Consider the following 21,901-nt stretch of genomic DNA (forward strand, 5'->3'; position numbering starts at 1 on the left):
AGAAAAATAAAGGTAAATTCCACACGGACGAAGTCGCGGGTACAGTTAGTCATACATAAAAAAATCGACATATAACGAAAGCTATAAAATATGATAAAAGCTAATTGGCTGATCGCATATAGATAAGAACAAAATATATTATATATATATAACTAAAAAAATGCCTTAGTGATTTCGAGTTAAAAACCTAGGTTCTGATCGTGACAATACATACTAATCAACATTTGGTACCCTTACCCTACACGGTGAGGTTTAAGAAACAACATTACAGCCGAATATCTCGATCCAGTATCCATCTGGATCCTGTATGAACGCCAGCCCTTTCATTTTTCCATCCTGTGGTCGCTTGATGAATTTCACTCCTAGCTGTTCAAACCTGTAAACAGTAATTTATCATTTGACGACCTCGGTGGTCTAGCTAAACCGCTAATGAGTGGTAGAATAAAAAATATGACTATTTAAAAGTGCTTGTCTTGAGTTTTTTTTTTATTTGAATAAACATTATTATTTCTTTATAATATATGTTAGATTATTTCTATTTCTACATGTTCATGTCTATAAGCCATGGGTACTGATTACCGTCAGGTTGTTAGATTGTCTCATATGCAATTATATAAAAAAAAGTAGATAGGTACCTGGCACATGCTGCTTCAACATCAGGTACCAGGATACCGATGTGCCCAAAGCCTCTCGGATCTGTGTTACCGTTGTGGTAGCTAGACTCGTCACTTTCTGTACCCCAATTGCTGGAATAATTAAAATTTAATTTCTTTAAATTAATTATTGCTTGCGATTGCAAATAGCCATATAAAACATATAAAAATCATTACATAACATAAAACAAAGTCGCTGTCGCTGTCTGTCCGTCCCTATGTATGCTTAAATGTTTAAAACTACGCAACGGATTTTGTTGCGGTTTTTTTAAATAGATAGAGTGATTCAAGAGGAAGGTTTATATGTATAATACATGTACACCCGTACGAAGAAAGTCCGAAAGTCCCTATGTATATTCGGACTTTCTTCGCTTAAATCTTTAAAACTAGATTTAAGCATACATACGGACGGACAGACAGCAACAGCGACCTTATTTTATACTATGTAATGATTTATATCTGTCACAGTTATCAGAGCAGACCAGTCCCAGCTAGTACTTACTATGTCAGTTCAAGGCTTCCTTTCCGCGTCATGGCCCACATTCTCCTCGTCAGCTTGTCGGATGGCACTTCAGCCGGGTTCTCATACCCCATAAAGAATAACGAGAACTTCATCTCTGGAAAATGTAGCTGATTCAACAGTGTCATGCCCAGCACGCCCGTGTAGAACGGAATCGACTTCCGTGGGTCTTTGATGCGGTACATTGTTTGTTGGAAAATGAAGTCCTGAAATTTATTAGATTATTGATTTAATAAAAGATGGTCGTCTTCCGGACTAAAATGATGATGATGATGATGATGATGTTTATGATGATGATGATGTTGTTGATGATGATGATGAAAAGATGGTTAGCTATCTATCTATTTATCTAATAGTCATCTTTCCCCACGGATTGGGGTTTTATTCGAGAGATGAGAAAGGGGAAACGAGGGTGACAGAATAAGATCTGGGTGGATGATATAGGGGCAGTGACTGGGCTAACATGGGGAAGGAAAGTGTTGGACTGAGAAACATGTATTCTGTTTGAGAAGCTGTACAAGCTGATGAACTGAGGCACTAAAGTAAAAATAAACTAGAACAAAATTAACTTGTCAATCGGAATAACAGCTATAAATAAATAAAAGATTATTTTTTTTATTAGGTCTACAAAACTGGATGTCTTATAGAAAACAATGTTACATTAATAAAATAAACTATTTAAGATGTACTATATAACTAGATATACATACAGCCTGTATTGCTTTATTTTTATTGCTAACCGTGTCTTAACATAAATACTTTTATGGTAAATAAATTACCTTAAATACCCTTTAAATTATACCTATATTTACCATAAAATTATTTATGTTAATGACAGCCACGGGTTAAATACTTACCATGGTGCAAGCATTTGTATTTGGGAATATGATTGTTTGTATAGATCTGGGTGTTTTGTAAGTACATTATGTATTTACAAAAAAAAATGTATTAGTAGTCTAGAACTCATTGCAAGCTCTCCTTAGCTTGGGACTACATGATGCTGTGTGAATTGAACTGAGATATTATAAATCTATACAAATGCCGAATAATGTGCCTAGATCTTAATTTAGGGGTCTTATAACAATGTACCAAGTTAGAACAACCTCCATACTGACACCCTGCAAACTTTTATGGTTACTCCAGGATCATAACCCAGCCAATGGTACACCCATCTGCACTAAAGGTATATGACATACAGATGGGTGCACCATTCCATTAATATCCTTAAAAATAATAAGATAAATACCTTTGTCCCTGGATGAGGGGTTTGACACAGGGCTTCCACTTCCTCAGGAGAGATACCTTCACCACTCATTGTACTGCAACATTAAATATTTTGTCTTTAATAATATTCAATGCCTAGAATATACTAAAAACATTATGAATATAGGAGAAGTGAGAGGTTGGACACATACAGTAATAAGCCAGAACAAATAACAAGAGGTGTACCACAAGGATACATTCTGGGACCTATTTTGTTACTAAATTTTACTAATGCTTTGATATTAATGAAGAAACTTGTTCCTGCTATAGAAGTAATAAATAACACTGTTGTATAATAATTGTGTGTCTTTTATTGTCACCCTCAATATAACTTTTTACCAAAAAAGTCAAATATGTAGGGTACTTAAATATAACATTCTGTAACTCAATTTACAAGCATTCATCAAACTAATGATTTGATATTGATAGTGTTTCATATCCATTAATAATAGATACTAATATTACTAATATTAACTTCAGACTGTGTGTAATGAATATAAAGATAAATTACGAACTGAATACTTTTAATGTGAGGTTTAGTACAAATAATTTAAATTTACATCCAGCAATAACAAAAACTGTTTTATTCAAAATGACAATGAAGCAAGCAATATATGATATATAATTAAATGGTGCTCAAAGACATACAACTTAAAATGTTAACTCATAGATACATTACATACATATCATTAGATGTTTTGATGAATATTTAAATTGGGAAAAGTTAAATCGATTTAATTTAAAAGACCTTTGATGAAATACATGATGTATTTCAATATGAAAGTAAAGTATGATGAAATTAATTTAAATCAAGATAATATATTTTTTTTAGCTTTCATTATACAAAGAAAAGAGTAATGCACAGAATGATATATATACTGCCTTGGGAATGTTGCAAAATATAGTTTGGCAAGCGAGAAATCTATACATCTCTACATATAAATAAAATTGGAGTGTCTGATTGTAATATTGAAATAACCATTTTTTAGTACATGCATATGAATATAAATATGGTTAATATCTGAAATGGCTGGGCCGATTTTGACGGGCACTTTTTTTGGCAGGTAGATGATGTAATAAGGAGTAACTTAGGCTACTTTTATTTTAGAAAAATAAAGTTTAATTCCACGCGGATGAAGTCGCGGGAACAGATAGTTTTATATAATTTTTATTAAAGAATACAAGAAAACTTTAAATATTTTGATTTTAATGTTTTTTGGCAGGTAGATAATGTAATAAGGTATTCCTTAAAAAAAAGTAAACTTAGACTACATTTATTTTTGAAAAATAAAGTTAAATTCTATGCTGATGAGGTCGCGGGAACAGCTAGTTTTCACTGTTAGTCTAGTAGCACTGCCATGTGGGAGAATACAAAAAGATAACATTTTGGGACTTATTTATTTCCTTATTTTAATGCAGTGGAGCACTGCTCACATTACCAACCTGTAAATATTTAAAAGACATTTAAAAGAAATAAATTGCATTTTTGCCGTTTTTTTTTCGATGCAAATGTATAGATATAAAGTAGACTTGAGCGACCATTTTTCAAGACTTTTTTTTATTAAAAATTATAATATCTAGATTCTAGGCCCTAAACAATTCAACATTATTTTTCTACTATCTATAACACTATGCAGGACCCCTAGACTCTAGGGATCGTGAATAGAGTAGAAATAATAGTAGAAAACAAAAATTGTTAACACAAATTAGTGAGAAAATATGTATAAATCTCACAAGACCTGTGGCTTGCGGTTATCAGCTGGACTTTTGCACTGTACACTATTCTATATACCTTGTAAGCAGACTGCTATGAAGCTTTTATAAATGATCTCACAAAATATTAGAATAATTATCTTATTATTTATAAACTTTTATTTAACAACCGAAGTTTAATGTTATTTCTTTTTACTAAATATAATTTATTTCAATATTTTCATCACGTTTTATGGAAAAAATTATGTAGACTGATAAACTGACGGAGAAGTAACATATTAATACTGACAAACACGTGACTGATATGAGTGACATTTCTTTGCTTAGCAATGTATGTTTTGATCATTTCAATGCTTATTATTTTTTAAATATTTGTCCAGAACCATAACTTTTAAATATAATTAATTTTACGTTTATGGATATAAATATAATATTTTTTTTTGTTTTCGTACAGCGCCATCTAGTAGCAGTACTTTGAAACAAAATGGCGTTATCTTAAATTCAAGTTTCAGTCCATGGAAATTAATATAGTAAAGTTTTTCTGATTGTATTATTAATTTAATTTCTGGTCTATATTAATTAAGGCAGCTACCTGAACTAGGCAGTAAATGGCTGATAGTGTTGTAAATATAATAAAATATAATATATAAAAAAAAGTGGGCAAAAAAGTTCTAAATAAGTCTTATATTAAATTAAATAAGTCTTATATATTTTAGGTAGTAGGGAACAAATTAAACACTTATTTTTTTATATTATTTAATGGCGCTATTAGGTATTAATCAATAGTGTGGAGATTTTTTAAAACCATTTTATGGTTTTATCAAATAACCCTTGAAAATTGATTAATAAATTTAAAACAATTTAGGTTTTTAATCTTACATACATAGCTAATAATAGTTATTGAGTAATTTGAAAGTGTGAATACATTAGAATGAAACAAGATAATTGAAATAAATTTCTTCCTGAAATAATTAAATACTAATAGAATTGAAGTTTTTTATATAAACTTATAAGTGCAATTTTATAGCTTCACTTACTGAATAATAACCACTAAACCAAATTTAAAAATATTTAATTTACAATTACATTTTTAAGTAAATTTTAATTAAATTGAATTGAAGTTTTTTATATAACTTTATAAGAGTAATCCCACTGCTTCAGGTACTGAATAACAAACAACTATACTACTTAATTTAAAAATATTTAATTTTTAATTTGGAACATATTTATTTAAATTTTAATTATAAATAATCAGTATCATTTTATTATGAATTTTAATTAATTTAGTCTAGGTACAAGAATCAGTTTTTTATTTTCTATTCTGTAGATAAAATTTGTCATACAGATATCTAAGTTCCTCCATCCAAACTATATCATACGCTGCCGAGGTTATATTACATTCATACGCAGATATCATTCTCACACCTTTAGAACTATCCACAAAAATATCCCCGACAACACTCAAAAAGGATCCTTCTTCGAAACCCATAGATTTCTTTTTGTTTCTAATTCTATCCATCAATTCTGACATTATGGTTATATTATGATGGCCAAATTTGGATGCATCAATGTAATTATTTGTTAATACATTCCAATTACTTGGTGAAATACTATTGTTGTTTTTGGTGCTGTCGTAATAAATTTGTATAGTGCCAGTGGCATCACTTAGTTCTACATTTGTTGTTGAACTTGTAGTGTTGTATAGAGCGCTAACAACACCATGAATCATTACATTTTTAAATTTCGAACCGAATAATTCGTATATATATTTGTTGTCTGTGGAAGCAGCACGGAATATGTCTTGTATATATAATTTAAGAGGGATTTTTTGTACGTTATTATTCGGTTGATTTGTCATTTTCTTAAAAACTATAACTCGTTCTATATTCACTTTTTACTAATTTCAAAGTTTCTGTATTTTTTAAAGATGTGTATTAAATGTGAGAATTGACGTAGACGTTAAAAAACGTAGACTAGACGTATTATCATTTTTTTAACTGAGCACAACACAAACACAAGAAAATTAATAATTTTTTAATGTTATTTTTAATAACTAACTTATCACAATCCAAGAAAAAACAAGTGTCTGTCAATCACTATCAGTCTCATAAACTGTCATAAAGACAGCTCTACCGTTTTGGCTGTGTGGGTTTGCTTAAATAAAACTATGTAACATTATCTTATCTGTGATAAAACTAAAAAAAAACAAATCAGTAATCTGAGATGAAACAATTGCCTGCAATGCATTAATAACATAACTCTTAGATCATGGAGGGTTATACTTGGCTGTATAGGCGTCTTTCCTTTATAAGGATAACCAGAACAAAAAAAAAACAAAAACGAGGTCTTACATACTGAAATATTTAATCATACTGCATATCAGTTTGGAATTAATGCTCGAAAGTATGATGGAAGTAATTATATTAAATCTTTCATATTGTAAAATATTGTTCAAAAAGTCGCCATTTAATTTAAATAAACATTGTTTACATTGTCATCTAGTGACGTCTTTTGTAACTAAATGGTCCTTGACATATACAGTCAAATTTACGATAAAGTGCCCTCTAGTGTAATATTTCGTAATTAAAAAGTAATGAACACTTAGGTAAGCCATTTGACGAGAGAGGGCGCTGTATACAAATAGGGTCTAACAAAATTATATTTACGTCCTGTATTACGTAATTTAATCCTGGTAAAGAGCAAAGTTCAAACACACGAGTAAGCAAATATATTGCTTCAAAACGGCAAAACTCGATGTTGTTACACATAAAAAACACAATAGCTATTTCAAAACCATAAAATTACAATGTCTCTAGTAAAATTTATCCTACACAAAATAAAATCTGATTTTATTATGTATCTTTGAAACGGGAAAATACATAAAATAAGACATAATTATTCGTAAGAAGACTGAAATAAAAGACGCACTTCAACATAGCTTAATAAAGAAATGGAAATGGGCTGGTCTTATGGATGATAATTGAATGGTGCAACCCCTCGTGTTAGCGGTTTACTGGCGGGTTACCAGTGGAGGACGATAAGCCAGTTGTGATCAAATTGACATGGTACATTGCTAACATCCCTTTCCCCCCAATTGGGTTGGTCGCGTAACTAGATACAGAGATAAAAGATCTTCCATATAACCTTTCACCTCCCCTTTCAACCTATTGCAACCCTTTTTTCGCATTAAAAAGTAACCTATGTAAGGTTTCAGGATATAGATTATCTGGGTACCAAATTTCATTTAAATCGGTTCAGTAGATTCGGCGTGAAAGCGAGACAGACAGACAGTTACTTTCGCATTTGTAATATTAGTAAGGAAGAAAGGATTAAATTTGAAATATATATTTAAAATTCCTCATTCTTTATATATGTAATTACAATTTTTAAGTATATACTTCAAAATTGTAAGTGTATAAAAAAAAGCTTAAAGAAATAAACACTTGAAATGACGTATGATGTGAGATAATACATTTTTTTAATGGATGGAGACGACCAAAAAATTTTTGATGTAGAAACATTTTTTTGCTGTCTACTACAGCAATAAAAATTTTTACGTCTATATAAAAGTCTAATAAATAAGTCAATAAATAAAGTCGTATTTCAATCTAGGAAATGTAATTTAGTAGACCAATAATGTAGAATAGAATAGAAAATTCTTAATTCAAAGCAACTTACATTTAAGCACTTTTGAATAGTCATATTTTTTTTTATCTACTGCTCATTCTGAAAGCTGTCTCATCACAAGAAGAACGAGCAAGAAACTAACGTGTTACTCTTTTAAATAATTTAGTTGCAACTTTACATCTTTAAGTTGAAATGTGTAAATGTCCATGCCATTTAAGTTTGATTGTATTTCAACTCTGTCCTCCCTGCAAGTGACTCGGTGTGAAGATGAATAAGTAGTCAATGCAAAATTATGGATTTCAAATGAATTCCCTTTGTCCGCCAATAGGCAATTTGGTTAGGTTTGTTCAAAAGGCAAAATCTATTGATTCCCATTTTGGGGTACCGTTGTGAGCGGGGCGCGGAGGAATTTTACCGCCTGCTCATCCATTATTATCCGTTTCATCCATTCTACCCATAATTTACAATAATTTACTCCAATTGAAACGGAGGACCCTGGAATGAAAACTAATATTTTGCTGGGGATTTTTTCATGAAATTAAGCTAACAATTTTGTTACGATATTTCACTGGTTCGTATTGACGCAAAGTTTCCTGGAATGAAAGGGAAAATATTTACTTTTATTAACAATTGGCAATTATTCTCGTCTTTCTTGACGGTCTTGGTTGTAAGCGGTATAGCACATCGTTTAACTACTGAAGGTCGCGGGTTTGATTCCTTACTCCTTGTACAAACATTTTTATTCATGAGTATTATTGTTTGTAAAGATTTGTATGTTTTCTATGTATATTTAGTATGGATTAAAAAAAAATCTAAGTATTATATCAGTTATTTAATACCCACAACACAAGCTCTGTTTACCGTGGGACTAGATGGCGCTGTTATGGGTAACTCATACAAACATTTAGATTTTTGGAAATACATACTTAATATACATAGAAAACACGCAGTCGAACACAAATAATCATACTAATGAATATAAATGTTTACAGGCATCAAACCCGCGACAATCGAAAGCGAAGCAGCGTTCTTAACCGCCAGACCATCGAGGCTATTTAAAAGTGGGTCACAGCATTAGGTACTGAAATATTTTAATAAATAATGCTTACTTTCATATTTGTACCTCCGTAAATCAAGTTTCGTACTTCATATTTCACTTACAAAACACACATTCTATGGGTCGTCTGGTGAATTTCAGCGAATCGAGAGTTTGAAAACTTTTCAGGCACGTGTAACGGCGTTTACTTGTCAAATCATTTCTGAAATCATTTATCTCCTTAATTCTATTTATGGATTATTAATTCAAGACTACTTGTGAAGAAGCTTGTGTGTTGTCTGTTCAGATTGCGAACACTGATCAGATTTTTTGTTTTTTGTAATATCATATGCTGGTGGTCTCTATTCTCCCAAATTTGAATTTAAATGAATCTGTATTTTTGTAAGTATGTACAACATTTATTTAAAAAAAGAATACGAGATGAGTTTCTCATCAGTTCTTCTCATCTCGAAATCATTCCGATTCCGCATGGCAATAGTTGTTCATGCACGGGATTTTAATTTAAATGTTAGACATAGACACTTATGTGCATATACATTGTAAATAAACTGGCTTTTAAAAAAAGGAATTCAATTAAAATAATAAAATAAGATACGTCACAGCTCGAAATCATTCCGAACTGACGGTAGATTTGACATATCACAAGAGTCTGTACATGAATAAATATATTTTGAATTTTGAATTTTTGAATTGCTTTCAGCGATAAGGCCGCCTTTTGTTAGCATACTTCTTATGTATTTTTTTATACACAATAAAGAGTGTATATTATTACTAGCTGACCCGCGTACATTCGTCTGCGTTTCATGTTTTTTGCAACATTTTTCATTGCAGCTCCGCTCCTATTGGTCGTAGCGTAATGTTATATAGCTCAAAGCCTTCCTCGACAAAGACTATCCAACACAAAAATAATTTTTCAATTCGAACCAGTCGTTACTGAGATTAGTGCGTACAAACAAACAAACATACTCTTCAGCTTTATAATGTTAGTATAGATTATTATAAATTAAAAAAAAATCTTTATTTCTCCAAAATATTTAAAATTAGCTTAGCTGTCCCAGCAATAGCTGTTTTGGTATATAAATTAATATCGCTATTAGAAAATAGGGGTTGATGGTAGAAGGGTGAAAAGTTGGCGTTGTATGTATTATTTAATGCCATTAAAAAAAGTAAAAATAAATGGTGAATAAATGTTTTTATTAATTATTTATAATAATGTCTTTATTTATATATTTTTTTTATACTACGATGGTGGCAAACGAACAAAGGGTCCCCATTTGACAAAACTGTTGTAAGGGTTTAAAAAAGGAGATGAAGGGTTGTATGGAAGATTCATCATTTTTAAAGGTCTAAACTTGAAACCTTGTATTTATTTTATTGATTAAATGTAAATAAATATTACATTCAAAGTTTGTAAAAATGTTACCCTAAGGTAAAATAAAATAGGGGATGATATTCGTCATTTTTGAAGATAGAACATGATACCACAGATAATATAATATTACATAATGATACTATTATCTGTGGTTTTTTTGTTTTACATTATTGAATATTTTTTATTTATTTGGTCAAGGTGCTTAAATATTACACGCAACAAAGTCACGGGTACAGCTCATAAATAATAAAAAAACTTGCGTAAATAAATTTAAATTTACGTGAAAGTTAACCTATGTACCGTTTATAAACAAACCTTACGTTTAAAATACACAAAAGGCATGTAGAATAAATATCAGCATTGCAAATAATATACCTAATCTAACAGTATTAGGTATAGGTGCCTACGTGTATTTGATAAATAAACACAGTACTTTACATGATACGGTAACGTTTTTACCTTAAATTATGTGCATAACTTAACTACCTTAACGCTATGTTTTTTAATGGGCAGACAGAGAACATATAGAACGGAACGGAATAGAACATAATAGAATAGAATGGAAAATCATTTATTCAAATAAACTTACATTGCAGCAGTTCTGAATAGTCATCACTTATTTTTTTTTAACGTACCGCTCATTCATAAAGCTGTCTAATCACAAGAAGAATGAGCAAGAATCTTCTTCAGTTCTTCAAAATATTCTGCACTCACCCCCTATCGTCCGGTGAAGTTGTAAAGGCCAGCTGTGGCCAACAGCATAAGAGTGGTCCGAAAAAAAATTTTCGGAAATCTTTTAAATAATAATTGTTGTAACTTTCCATTTTTAAGTTTAAATATGTGAATATAAACTACCAACTAGCACTATTCCATTAGAGAATTTATTGGTAATCGTTTCTATCCGTTTTTTATGTATCCATTTCTAAATGAAAGAAGCTAACGGCCTATTTGGTGGTAAGTGGTAACCGAAGTCTAAGTACATGAACAGCGCTACGGACATCACGTTATCATCCGTGATAGCACTCATGTATTTCCAACTAGAAGAATATTTCATGCCCCTTATCCTGTAATTTCTGCTGTCCCCATTGCTACCAAAATTCCATGTCAGTTTCACCGTCACGCGGGTCTGAAAGCATCATGATAAGTTCTTCGTGAATTCGTCAGGATGGTCTAACTGATTTAACCTCATACTCATCTAATCGTACTTCACTGGTGCCTCGCCAGCGTAAACCGTTAGCGCAGGTGGCAGCACCGTTCCATTATCATCGACCACCATCATCATCACCATTCCATTATTACCGACAATCGAAACATATCTTACACAGCAAGCTGTTTGGACGTCTCATTTAATCGACCTCCACGCGGACCTCTAAGAAAACGAAAGTTATTAATTTCTTCTAATTTAGAACCCTGATAATTTAGGATTCACGTAGCAATTTTTTATATCTTATGGGTATTAAACAACTGACACAAATACATACATAAAAAACACCCAGAGCAATACAAAAAATCATACTCATGAATTCATCATTCTAGAAATCGAACCTGCTACCATCTGATGTAAGGGTTGTGCGTACTATTAGTGTAGTATAATTGGTATAGACTACAGGCGATTCTGCGGTTTTTAATTAGCACACTGTAGACTTTTAATGTTTATTCTTATCATTAACTCTTATCAAATAGCTATACTATAAGTATATAAAACTAGGTTTAGGAAGTAATTAGTTTTATTGAAAAAAAAATACCAGTTAGTTTCTTGTTCAGTGTGAACTAGACATATTGTCAAACCCCCTTCTCGTCAATATAAAGCTACTTATTGATTCTCCAGAAACGAACCACCATGGACGCAGCTACAGCAGTAATTCAGATCAGGACAATGCAGTTAGCACTTTTGGGTTTAGCGATTACATTTTCTGTAACATCTGTATTGTGGCCCAGTGAAACACCAGTTAAAGGTTAGTAAGCATCCATTTATTCTCTAGCAGATTGATTACAGACTGTGGTAGTAGGTAGTAGATTTGTATCTAAACAGCACTCAGGCTTCTATTAGATTTGTTTGGTCGGAGAAACACGAGCTCGTGAAGGCGAGTGTTTACGTCGGCAAGGTCCCTTAAAGCTACACCCTTGTCACAAGTCCCGGGAACTGTTCTGAGTTTCCCTCTCTACCACACGATGGACTAGTACCTGCACGGTGAATCCAATAAATGCTAAGAAATACCTCTACTACCACAGTCTGCAATTTTGTAAAGTGCGTGGAATTGTGAAAAGACTCGTACATTAATATTATTTTATAGTTTTGTATCTCATATAATATTCATTTAGTTGGAATAAGCATACAAACTGATATTTAAGAAACTTCTCATGTGTAAGAGACAGAAATAATCTTTATTATAATAAATTTAATATTAGTAATATTACTAGACTGTAGCAGTTTGTAGTAAAACCTTATGCAATTCGCGTAGAATAAGTTACTGATCTTAGCAATTAAAAAAAAAATTACTTATTTCTTTCTAGTGCAATCTTTTTTGGAACTGTTAATGTATTTCCTTGTATATTGACTGAGTTAATATTAATACAATGAGTGAAAGGTCCAAGATGAATTTTAGAAGAAATATTGCTAGCAATGAACATATAAATATCTGTAGTAAAATGATGACGTAAATGAATGTAAAGATCCTGTTTCATAAATAGTAGCAGATGAGCAATATGCTTTACCTTGATAATGTAATAAAGGTAATTTATTTACAGATGGAGATAGTTTTGACTTTATCGTAATAGGTGTAGGTACAGCAGGCAGCGTGCTGGTGAATCGGCTGACTGAGAATGGAAAGTACACAGTACTTGGTATAGAGGCTGGTGTAGATCCACCACTAGAGTCTGTTGTAAGTGTAACTTTAATCCAACTTAAACAAGGTTTCAAATAAATTTATCTTTGAATTTATTAACTCTGCATGTGACATTCTACACTATAGCTTTGGAACTTATATTAAATTTTAAGAAATATTTATTTGATTATCTTCTTGTAGTACATCATGAAATAATTATATGTGTGTATTGTATCTGTATGTATATTTTATTATAATTAACATTATTTTCCTTGTTGACTATATCATTAGTTTTACCTTATTCCTGTTTGCATGTCACTTACCATCTCTTACATTTGTACCCGTTACTTTAATGTTGCCTTGAAAAACTTGCTTTTAGCAATAAAACAGCCTTGTAGTGTTTATGTTTAGTTTAATCATTAATCATTGTACCTATTTCCTATCATTCTATAATGCAAATAAAGCATATTTTGTCTATCTATCTAACAAATAAATTCATAGTTTACTTACATACAGTATCATAGCTACAACTGATGATTATTTGTCGTCGTTATTTGATTTAGCTTTTATTCATTCAAATTTGTTTTCTTTTTAGCTACCAGCATTATTTCAGTTTCTACCATTCTCGAAATATGACTGGAATTATACATCTGAAGACAACGGTTATTTTGCACAAACTCATGTAAACAAGAACTTGGAATTGACAAGTGGAAAGATGCTTGGTGGGTCTAGTTCTCTTAACCATGAAGTATATTGCAGAGGATACCCAAATGACTTTGATGTTTGGGCTGATATAGCAAAAGATCAGACATGGACTTATGATAATTGTTTACCATATTTCAAGAAAAGTGAAAAGTTAGAAGATTCCGCCATTTTAAATTCCCCTTATAAAGATCGCCATGGACTCAACGGTACTGTTGGAACTTCCAGAGAACCATACAATGTTACAAATAAATATTTAGACGCTTTCAAAGAAGTTGGGTACGATATTCTTTTAGATACAACTGAAAGTCTCGGTTACTCGGAAATTTTATACACAATTTCAAATGGAATTAGACAAAGTACAGCCTTTTCATATTTGTTTCCTATCAGAAGTGGACGGACGAATTTATCTTTGTTAAAACAATCTTTAGTAACTAAAATCCTATTTGATGATGAAAGGAATGCTGTTGGTGTTAATGTTGCCATTGAAGATAAACTGATAACATTAAGAGCTAGAAAAGAGATTATTGTTGCTGCTGGCGTATTTAATAGTCCAAAATTGCTGATGCTATCAGGGATTGGTCCCAAAGAAGATTTAGAGAAATTTAATATAAACGTTATATCAGATTTACCTGTGGGGTCGAACTTACAAGATCACGCAGCTGTTCCTATAATTTATAGAACGGGAACGCATGTTGAATCATCTACTTCTATACCACCTAATCCTTTTAAGTTTCCTCTTCCAGGTATAGTTGGTAACATAGCCCTTAACAAATCCCAAAGTTACCCAGATTACCAATCCTTTGGCTTCATTTTTCAAGATCCTAATAGTCTTATACAGATTTGTTCCTTTGTGTTTACCTATAATAACGATATTTGCAATACTTTATATAAAGCAGCCGAAAGCAGAGAAATTCTGTTCAACTTACCCAATATTCTCCATCCTAAATCTCGTGGAACAGTAAAGTTACGTACTACCAATCCATATGACTCTCCAGTAATAGATATAGGATTTTTCTCTGATAAGGAAGATTTAGAAAACATGTTGTTATACATAGAAGATTTATTGCAGATAGAGAATACCACTTTATTTAAAGAAGTAAGAGCAGAGTTAGTAGATCTCAATTTGGAAGTTTGCTCTCAATATGAATTTAGAAGTAGAGATTATTGGAGATGTTATATACCCAATATGGTGGTATCTCTCTTCCATTACACCAGTACATGTGCATTGGGATCTGTTTTGGATGCTGAATTGAATGTGCTTGGTGTTAATAGATTGAGAGTTGTCGATGCTAGTTCCATGCCGATTATAACTAGAGGTAATCCGGTTGCTCCGGTTACAATGCTAGCAGAGAAAGCAGCTAGCATATTGACGCAGAAATATTGTTGAGTAGCATCTACATCAGAATAAAATAACGTAAAACTGCTAAAGGGGTTTTATTGATTCTGTTTTATTTTTACACTTAGATTGTGCAATGAACTTCCTGCCGAGGTTTTCCTACGAGACTACAGCATGGGGCTTTTCAAGAAGGGTATATTAAGGTTTCTTAAGGGTCGGCAACGCGCAAGTGATACCCCTGGTGTTTCAGGCGTTCATAGGCTACGGTAACCATTTACCATTAGATGGGCCGTATGCTTGATTGCCACCATAGTAGTATAAAAAAAAGTATTAAAACTAGTTTGTAGACATTTTATTAGATAAACAGAGGATATCTTCAATCTTGGAATACTTTTCTCTAAAACATATTTATTTCAAATTTTGTTCAAAAGCGTTCACATATCAAGCCAAATAACAAAGTTTCTCATTTACACGACACATTACATTTGACGACCTCGGTGGTCCAGCGGTCTAGTACACCGCTTTACGACCGATGGTCTTAAGTTCGATTAAAACTACGCAACGGCGCAAACATTTGTATTCATGAGTATGATTGTTTGTATCGATCTGGGTGTTTTCTATATATAATATGTATGTATTTTAAAAAAAAATTATATTTGTATGTATTTGTATCAGTTATCTAGTACCCATAACACAAGCTTTAGCTAGCTTAACTTGGGTCTAGATGGCGCTGTGTGAATTGTCCTTTTAAATAAGATTATTACTTTTTTTTTTTCCCAAAAGTGTGTCATCTCCCCTCTTAAGGAGAGGAGATGGCAATATACCCCCGGAAAAAATAGAATATATCGGCCGGGGTTCAATTAATAAGGGACAGAAACCGGCGTACAATGCGGGCAGAATCTAACAGCACCGCTTTCTGCATCTTGCCCGGGAGTGAACCGCCCCGGAATCCCAACCGTCTGAGATGTTGTTCCAGACTGGTTGGGATAAGACCGTTCACCGACATAACGATTGGAATGATTTCGGTGGACATCCCCCCCACCATTTCGGTCACCTCGTGAGCCAGGTTGAGATACTTTCTCTTTTTCTCAGTTTCGGCTTTCACGAGGTTCTCGTCATGCGGTATGGTGATGTCCACCAAAAATCAGCAATGGAAAAATTATAACGTTGATCCATCACCACGATATCAGGTTTGTTCGCAAGAACGGTCCTGTCCGTGATGATGGATCGGTCCCATTGTTTAATAGAGATTTGACGCTGCCGCTCTTCGAGGACCGGATGGGGCTCGTACTTATAGTACGGCAACCTCTCATTCGCTTTGTGAGGCCGTACTTCAGAGCTTAGTTCTTGATGGAGTATTTTGGCTACCTGGTTGTGTCTGTGCATGTACTCAGTGTTGGCAAGATTGTGAACAACCGAAAGCACATGTCTGAGTGACTCTCCGGGATGGCGACATGCCTCGACAGATGTCCTCAGTGCCATCTCTTCAGAATGTGCTTATAGTATTTATATCGTCTTAACCACCTGATCCTGTATTGCACAGACAAAACCCTCGGTCTCTCCGAAGAGATCACCGAACTGTAGCCAGTGCACGGAGGTCTTCGTGTTGACGTACGGCCCGTGAAGGGCTTTGAAGAACCTTCCGTGCAACTCCTTCTCTTTCCACATGGTCTCCCGCTGATTTAGGTCTTACCCAGGACTTAAATTTTCGCCAGTCCTCTTTAGCCAGAGAAAGAGGGGTGAATCCTTTGTCACATTCTATGACCTCTCTATGCAAACCCTCGTCTCTTTTCTCCAGAAAATATGTAATAATAGATTATTATTATTATTATTATTATTATTACAATTACATACACAGCGACAGCGACTTTATTTTGTATAAAACAAAGTCGCTGTCGCTGTCTGTCCCTATGTATGCTTAAGTCTTTAAAACTACGCAACGGATTTTAAAGCGGTTTTTTTAATAGATAGAGTGATTCAAGAGGAAGGTTTGTATGTATAATACATGTACACCCGGGCGAAGCCGGGCCGAATAGCTAGTTATTTATAAAAAGAAGAAAATCAGGAAACATTTGTACAGAAAATGACGAAAATCATGTTCACTATAGATAACTGTAATCAATATATATTGTTTTGTACCTTTAATTTGGACTATTATCCTAATTTGAAACATGACACTCCAATAGAGTTAATGGGTTTTATTTGAAACTAGCTGTACCCACGACTTCGTCCGCGTGGAATTTATTTTCCTAAAATAAAAGTATCCTAAGTTACACCTTATTACATCAGTTACCGTAAAAAAAAGTCCCGTCAAAATCGATCTAGCCATTTCAGAGAGTAGCCGGAACAAACAGTCAGACAAACAGACAAAAATTTAAAAAAATGTTATTTTGGTGTATATACCGTATTTATATTCATATGCATGTAGTAAAAAACGTTTATTTCAATTTTACAAACAGATGCTCCAATTTTATTTATATTTATATATATAGATGTAATTTACCTTCTGTTCTAATATTAATCAGATTAAATTACTTTAACTAGGTACAGAATTGGATTACTCAAACAATTAATCAATTAGTTAAAGATCATATAAATTCATCAGCAAGACAAAACATCCAAAGAAATAAAGTGGAGGTAGAAATAAATAAATAAATACAGGATATGCTGTAAAATATTAATTAATGATAGGGGAATGGTGCACCCGCCTGCTCTAATGGTTTACGCTGGCGGGGCACCAGTGGAAGATGATAAGATGGGCATCATCATCATCATCATCTCAGCCCGGAAGACGTCTACTGCTGAACATAGGCCTCCCCCAAAGATCTCCAAGACGATCGGTCCTGCGCTGCTCGCATCCAACGCCTTCCAGCGATCTTGACCAGATCGTCGGTCCACCTTGCTGGAGGCCTTCTTACTGCGTCTTCCTGTCCATGGGCGACTCTCGAGGACTTTATTGCTCCAACGGCCATGTGTGCTACGAGCTATGTGCCCTGCCCATTGCCACTTCAGTGTCGCAATTCTTCGGGCTATGTTGGTCACTCTGGTTCTTCTTTACTCATGATAAGATGGACATGAAGTTCACTAATTATTCACGATGGGTACCAGGGGTGACCGCGTGGAGGTTAAACCGACATGGTACACAGTAACAACCCCCTCTCTCCTCTTACGGTTATTTAGCGACCTTCATATGAAATGAAATGGTGTTTATTCAATAGATACTTAGAAATACGACACTCCTAACAGAAAAAAAACAATAAACCGTACACAAAACACATAAAGTACAAGAATAAACAGAAAAGAAAACAATTATAAAAAAGAAATGTACCATAATATTTATACTATTAATAAATTATCTATACATATAAATAAAATTGGAGTGTCTGTTTGTAATATTGAAATAACCGTTTTTTACTACATGCCTATGAATATAAATACGATACATACACCAAAATAACACTTTTTGCAATTTTTGTCTGTCTGTCTGTTTCTTTGTTCCGGCTGATCTCTGAAATGGCTGGATCGATTTATATGGAACTTTTTTCGCAGGCAGCTGATGTAATAAGGAGTAACTATTCTATTCTATTCTTTTCTAATAAACATGTAAGGTTTTGTATTATATTAATCTGAAACTCATGTTTCTATTATTGTCAACTGTCAATAAAGTGGTTTTTTTTATGGATGATAATGGAATGATCCACCTGCCTGTGCTAACGATTTACGCTGGCAGGGCACCAGTGGAGGATGATAAGATAAGCATGAGGTCAGGTCAGTTATCCCATCATGGCAAATGGCAATTTACCACGATGGTTTCCAGGGGAATCCGCGTGGAGGTCAACCTGACCTTGATGTACCATACATTGCTAGCAATGGGGTTATTAGTCCACATTAACAATCGCCTCCTCACAATAGAAGTTGCGTTCATCTTACAAGCTTGTGCCGATCGATCCCCCATCCCCTATCGATCCCCCATCCAATTCATACGGGGCTTGAAATTACGACGGCCTGAGCCGAGGTTCGAACCACTAGTGGTGGGGGGGTAGGGGATTGTTAGTTATGTGGATTGATAACCCCATTGCTAGCAATGTACCATGTCAGGTCGACCTCCACGCGGTTCCCCCTGGAAACCATCGTGTTAAATTCCTGGTGAATTTGTCACGATGGGCTAACTGACCTGACCTCATGCTCATCTTATCATCCTCCACTGGTGCCCCGCCAGCGTAAACCGTTAGCGCAGGCGGGTGCACCATTCCATTATCCATCCACAAAAAAAAAATACCCCTAGTGGTGCCCTCAGAGTAAAGACGTATCCGTCAGGCAGGAGCTGGCCTTCAGCCGCTCCATAAGTTTCCTCTGGTTTGGAGTGCCATCTGCACTCGCCCTCTAACGTCCGATGAAGCTGTAAAGGCCAGCTACGGCCAACAGCATTAGACTAGAACGAAAAAAAAAAAAAGCTGTGTTGCATTTTTGTTGAGTCATATTCGAACTCACTGCCTTTGATATTTAAATAAGAGTAGTAACCCACTAGACCACTATGTTATATTACAATAGTACAATTGCAAATTAACGTAGACCTGTATTTAACTTGTAAACAAAACATCAACGAAAAAGTTGTTAAGCAGAACATGGCCTGCTCTGGTACTCAGATATAATAACACTGGATATGCTATTATTTTTAAGGGATGAAAAAGCACTCATCAGCTCTAATAAACCAGTCTCCACAAGCAGCATTCACGAGTATGACGAACTTCCTACATGTCATGGATGATGCAATGGTGCTACAGCCTGTGCTAACGGTGTATGCTGGCGGGGCATCAGTGGAGCTTGAGGTCAGGTCAGTTAACCCATCGTGGTAAGGTAAAAGAGATTGTTAGTAATGTGGACTGATGATCTCATTGCTAGCAATATACCATGTCTGGTTGATCTCAGGTTCCCCCTGGAAACCATCGTGATAAATTCTTCGTGAATTTTTCACGATGGGCTAACTGACCTGACCTCAGGCTCAGCTTATCATCTTCCACTGGTGCCCCGTCAGCGTATACCGTTAGCGCAGGCGGGTGCACCATTATATAATCACCCATAAAAAAAACCTGTCGTGGCAAATTTAACAGGAATTTCCAGGGGGTAGCGCGTGAAGGTCAACCTGATATGGTTCTACATGGCTAGCAATGGGCTTAATCCAGTAATGTGGATCCCCTTTCCCCAAATATGCTGTTATTTATTGCCATTCTCCTATTGACTCCACCTGGTCTCCCTTTAAAACGATTGTGGTCAATTTCTACTGAGTTTGTCACGATGGGCCAACTGACCTGGCCTCATACTCATCTTATCATCCTCTACTGGTGCCCCGCCAGCATATACCGTTAGCACAAACGAGAGCAGCATTGCGTCATCCATGGCAACATGTAGGAAGTCCGTCATACTCGTGAACGGGTGCTGCTTGTAGGGACTGGTCTATTCGGGTTACGAACACTGATTAGACTATTTGCTTTTACATTTTTGATTGTATTATTGTAAACATGTATAACATTTATTTGAAAAGAATACGAGCTGAGTTTCTTGTCAGTTCTTCTTATCTGGAATCACTCCAAACTGATGGTAGATTTGATATATCATAAGAGTCTGTAATAGACCTATATGAATAAAGATATTTTGATTTTATGAATTTTGAAAGTACTAGATTTTGTTTTTTTTAAACGTATATAGTTTGTAAATCCTGTAAATGTGAAAGTTAGGTTGTTCGTTACACTTTCACGCAAAAACTACTGTGAATATGTGTACAAAAATTCACGATGATCAGTTCAGACCGATCATCGTGAATTTTTGTACACATGTTCTTAGAGGTATTAGAATGACCCTCAGTTCTTATCATCTCGATATCATTCCGAACTGACGGTAGATTTGACATATCATAAGAGTCTGTAATAGACCTACATGAATAGACATATCCTGAATTAGAATTAGAATTTGAAAATTTTGAACATGGCATACTTTTTAATTAAAATATTTTTCATAAAAATTCAAAAAAATTCAGCGCACTCAGTAATGAAGTACTTTCATATTGATTCGTTTCTATTGTAATGACCTCCGATACTTATTTAATGGATTCAATGCGAGCGAAGCCGCTGGTAAAAGCTAGTGCATAAGAGAATATAATTAGATATATAGATAGATATATCGTTTATTTGTTTGTTACTAATCACACACAACATGTTCATAAGAATATGAAATACATAATACAACATAAAATTTATAAAATTGTGTTATTATGTGTGATCTGTAGCAATACAAAAAGGTCGAAGCTCAGCGTGGAACATTGTTCAAGGAACAAAACACTGATTTTTAGCTTCAACCCATTTGAGGGTGAAAATAATAATTAAAATAAATATAAAATAAAAAGAGCAATATTATTAGTGATTGTCTGTGCGGTGTGTGTATAATAAAGATAATGTAAATAGTTCACAGTATAATTTGATATATATAATATGTATGTATTTACAAAACAAAAATATCTATTTTTTTTTTTTTTTATTCTTACATTTATTTAGGGACTTTTATCATAATATGATAATGCCAGTCCCATCGTATCTTATTACTAATCTTATCTTCTACTGCACAATGAAAATAAAAATTTTGCTGGCGATGATACAGGATCAGATAGTATACCGTGGTACATACCAACATCAAGCCGATTCAGTCCAAATTTTTTCAATAACAATTCCCTTTTAACAGCGTCTCGGACACACTCCATTAATATGTGATGCAGATCTTCTATAGTATTGCATGTTTCGCAGTTGGGGGAATTCGATTTATGCATTAAAAAGGCAAAT

General features: G+C 33.8%; 3 protein-coding genes across 4 annotated transcripts; 1 reads left to right on the plus strand and 2 right to left on the minus strand.

The window, feature by feature from the left end:
* Positions 1-166: 166 nt before the first annotated feature.
* Positions 167-4,386, minus strand: LOC131849242 (lactoylglutathione lyase). Of its 2 annotated transcripts, none has more exons than XM_059199274.1 (5): positions 4,229-4,386; positions 2,420-2,492; positions 1,156-1,379; positions 636-746; positions 167-376 (listed from the first exon to the last, which is right to left on the minus strand). In XM_059199274.1, the coding sequence occupies exons 2-5, from the start codon at positions 2,486-2,488 to the stop codon at positions 253-255; spliced, it is 528 nt and encodes a 175-aa protein (XP_059055257.1). In that variant the 5' UTR covers positions 2,489-2,492; positions 4,229-4,386; the 3' UTR covers positions 167-252. The 2 variants fall into 2 exon arrangements, with proteins under 2 accessions (XP_059055257.1, XP_059055266.1); XM_059199283.1 differs by having other exon boundaries at positions 4,176-4,386.
* Positions 4,387-5,404: 1,018 nt separating this feature from the next.
* On the minus strand, positions 5,405-6,195 carry LOC131849286 (uncharacterized). The gene has a single exon (XM_059199328.1). It carries the CDS (start codon positions 6,005-6,007, stop codon positions 5,459-5,461), a length of 549 nt encoding a protein of 182 aa, XP_059055311.1. The 5' UTR covers positions 6,008-6,195; the 3' UTR covers positions 5,405-5,458.
* Positions 6,196-12,045: 5,850 nt separating this feature from the next.
* LOC131849307 (ecdysone oxidase-like) lies at positions 12,046-15,122 on the plus strand. The gene is made up of 3 exons (XM_059199349.1): positions 12,046-12,160; positions 12,954-13,087; positions 13,626-15,122. Exons 1-3 carry the CDS (start codon positions 12,046-12,048, stop codon positions 15,120-15,122), a joined length of 1,746 nt encoding a protein of 581 aa, XP_059055332.1.
* The last annotated feature ends 6,779 nt before the right edge of the window (positions 15,123-21,901 follow it).

This window comes from Achroia grisella, unplaced genomic scaffold, assembly GCF_030625045.1.
Source record: "Achroia grisella isolate CSIRO2021 unplaced genomic scaffold, CSIRO_AGI_Agris_v1 utg1107, whole genome shotgun sequence".
NCBI lineage: Eukaryota > Metazoa > Arthropoda > Insecta > Lepidoptera > Pyralidae > Achroia > Achroia grisella.

Excerpts from the sequence above, each read along its gene's own strand:
- LOC131849286 (XM_059199328.1), bottom strand. The coding sequence starts at position 6,007 with ATGACAAATCAACCGAATAATAACGTACAAAAAATCCCTCTTAAATTA.
- LOC131849242 (XM_059199274.1), bottom strand. The coding sequence starts at position 2,488 with ATGAGTGGTGAAGGTATCTCTCCTGAGGAAGTGGAAGCCCTGTGTCAA. Across the intron at positions 1,380-2,419 it reads CCCCTCATCCAGGGACAAAG|GACTTCATTTTCCAACAAAC; the intron begins GTATTTATCTTA and ends AATAAATTTCAG. Across the intron at positions 747-1,155 it reads GGAAGCCTTGAACTGACATA|CAATTGGGGTACAGAAAGTG; the intron begins GTAAGTACTAGC and ends TAATTATTCCAG.
- LOC131849307 (XM_059199349.1), top strand. The coding sequence starts at position 12,046 with ATGGACGCAGCTACAGCAGTAATTCAGATCAGGACAATGCAGTTAGCA. Across the intron at positions 12,161-12,953 it reads CAGTGAAACACCAGTTAAAG|ATGGAGATAGTTTTGACTTT; the intron begins GTTAGTAAGCAT and ends ATTTATTTACAG. Across the intron at positions 13,088-13,625 it reads ATCCACCACTAGAGTCTGTT|CTACCAGCATTATTTCAGTT; the intron begins GTAAGTGTAACT and ends TTTTCTTTTTAG.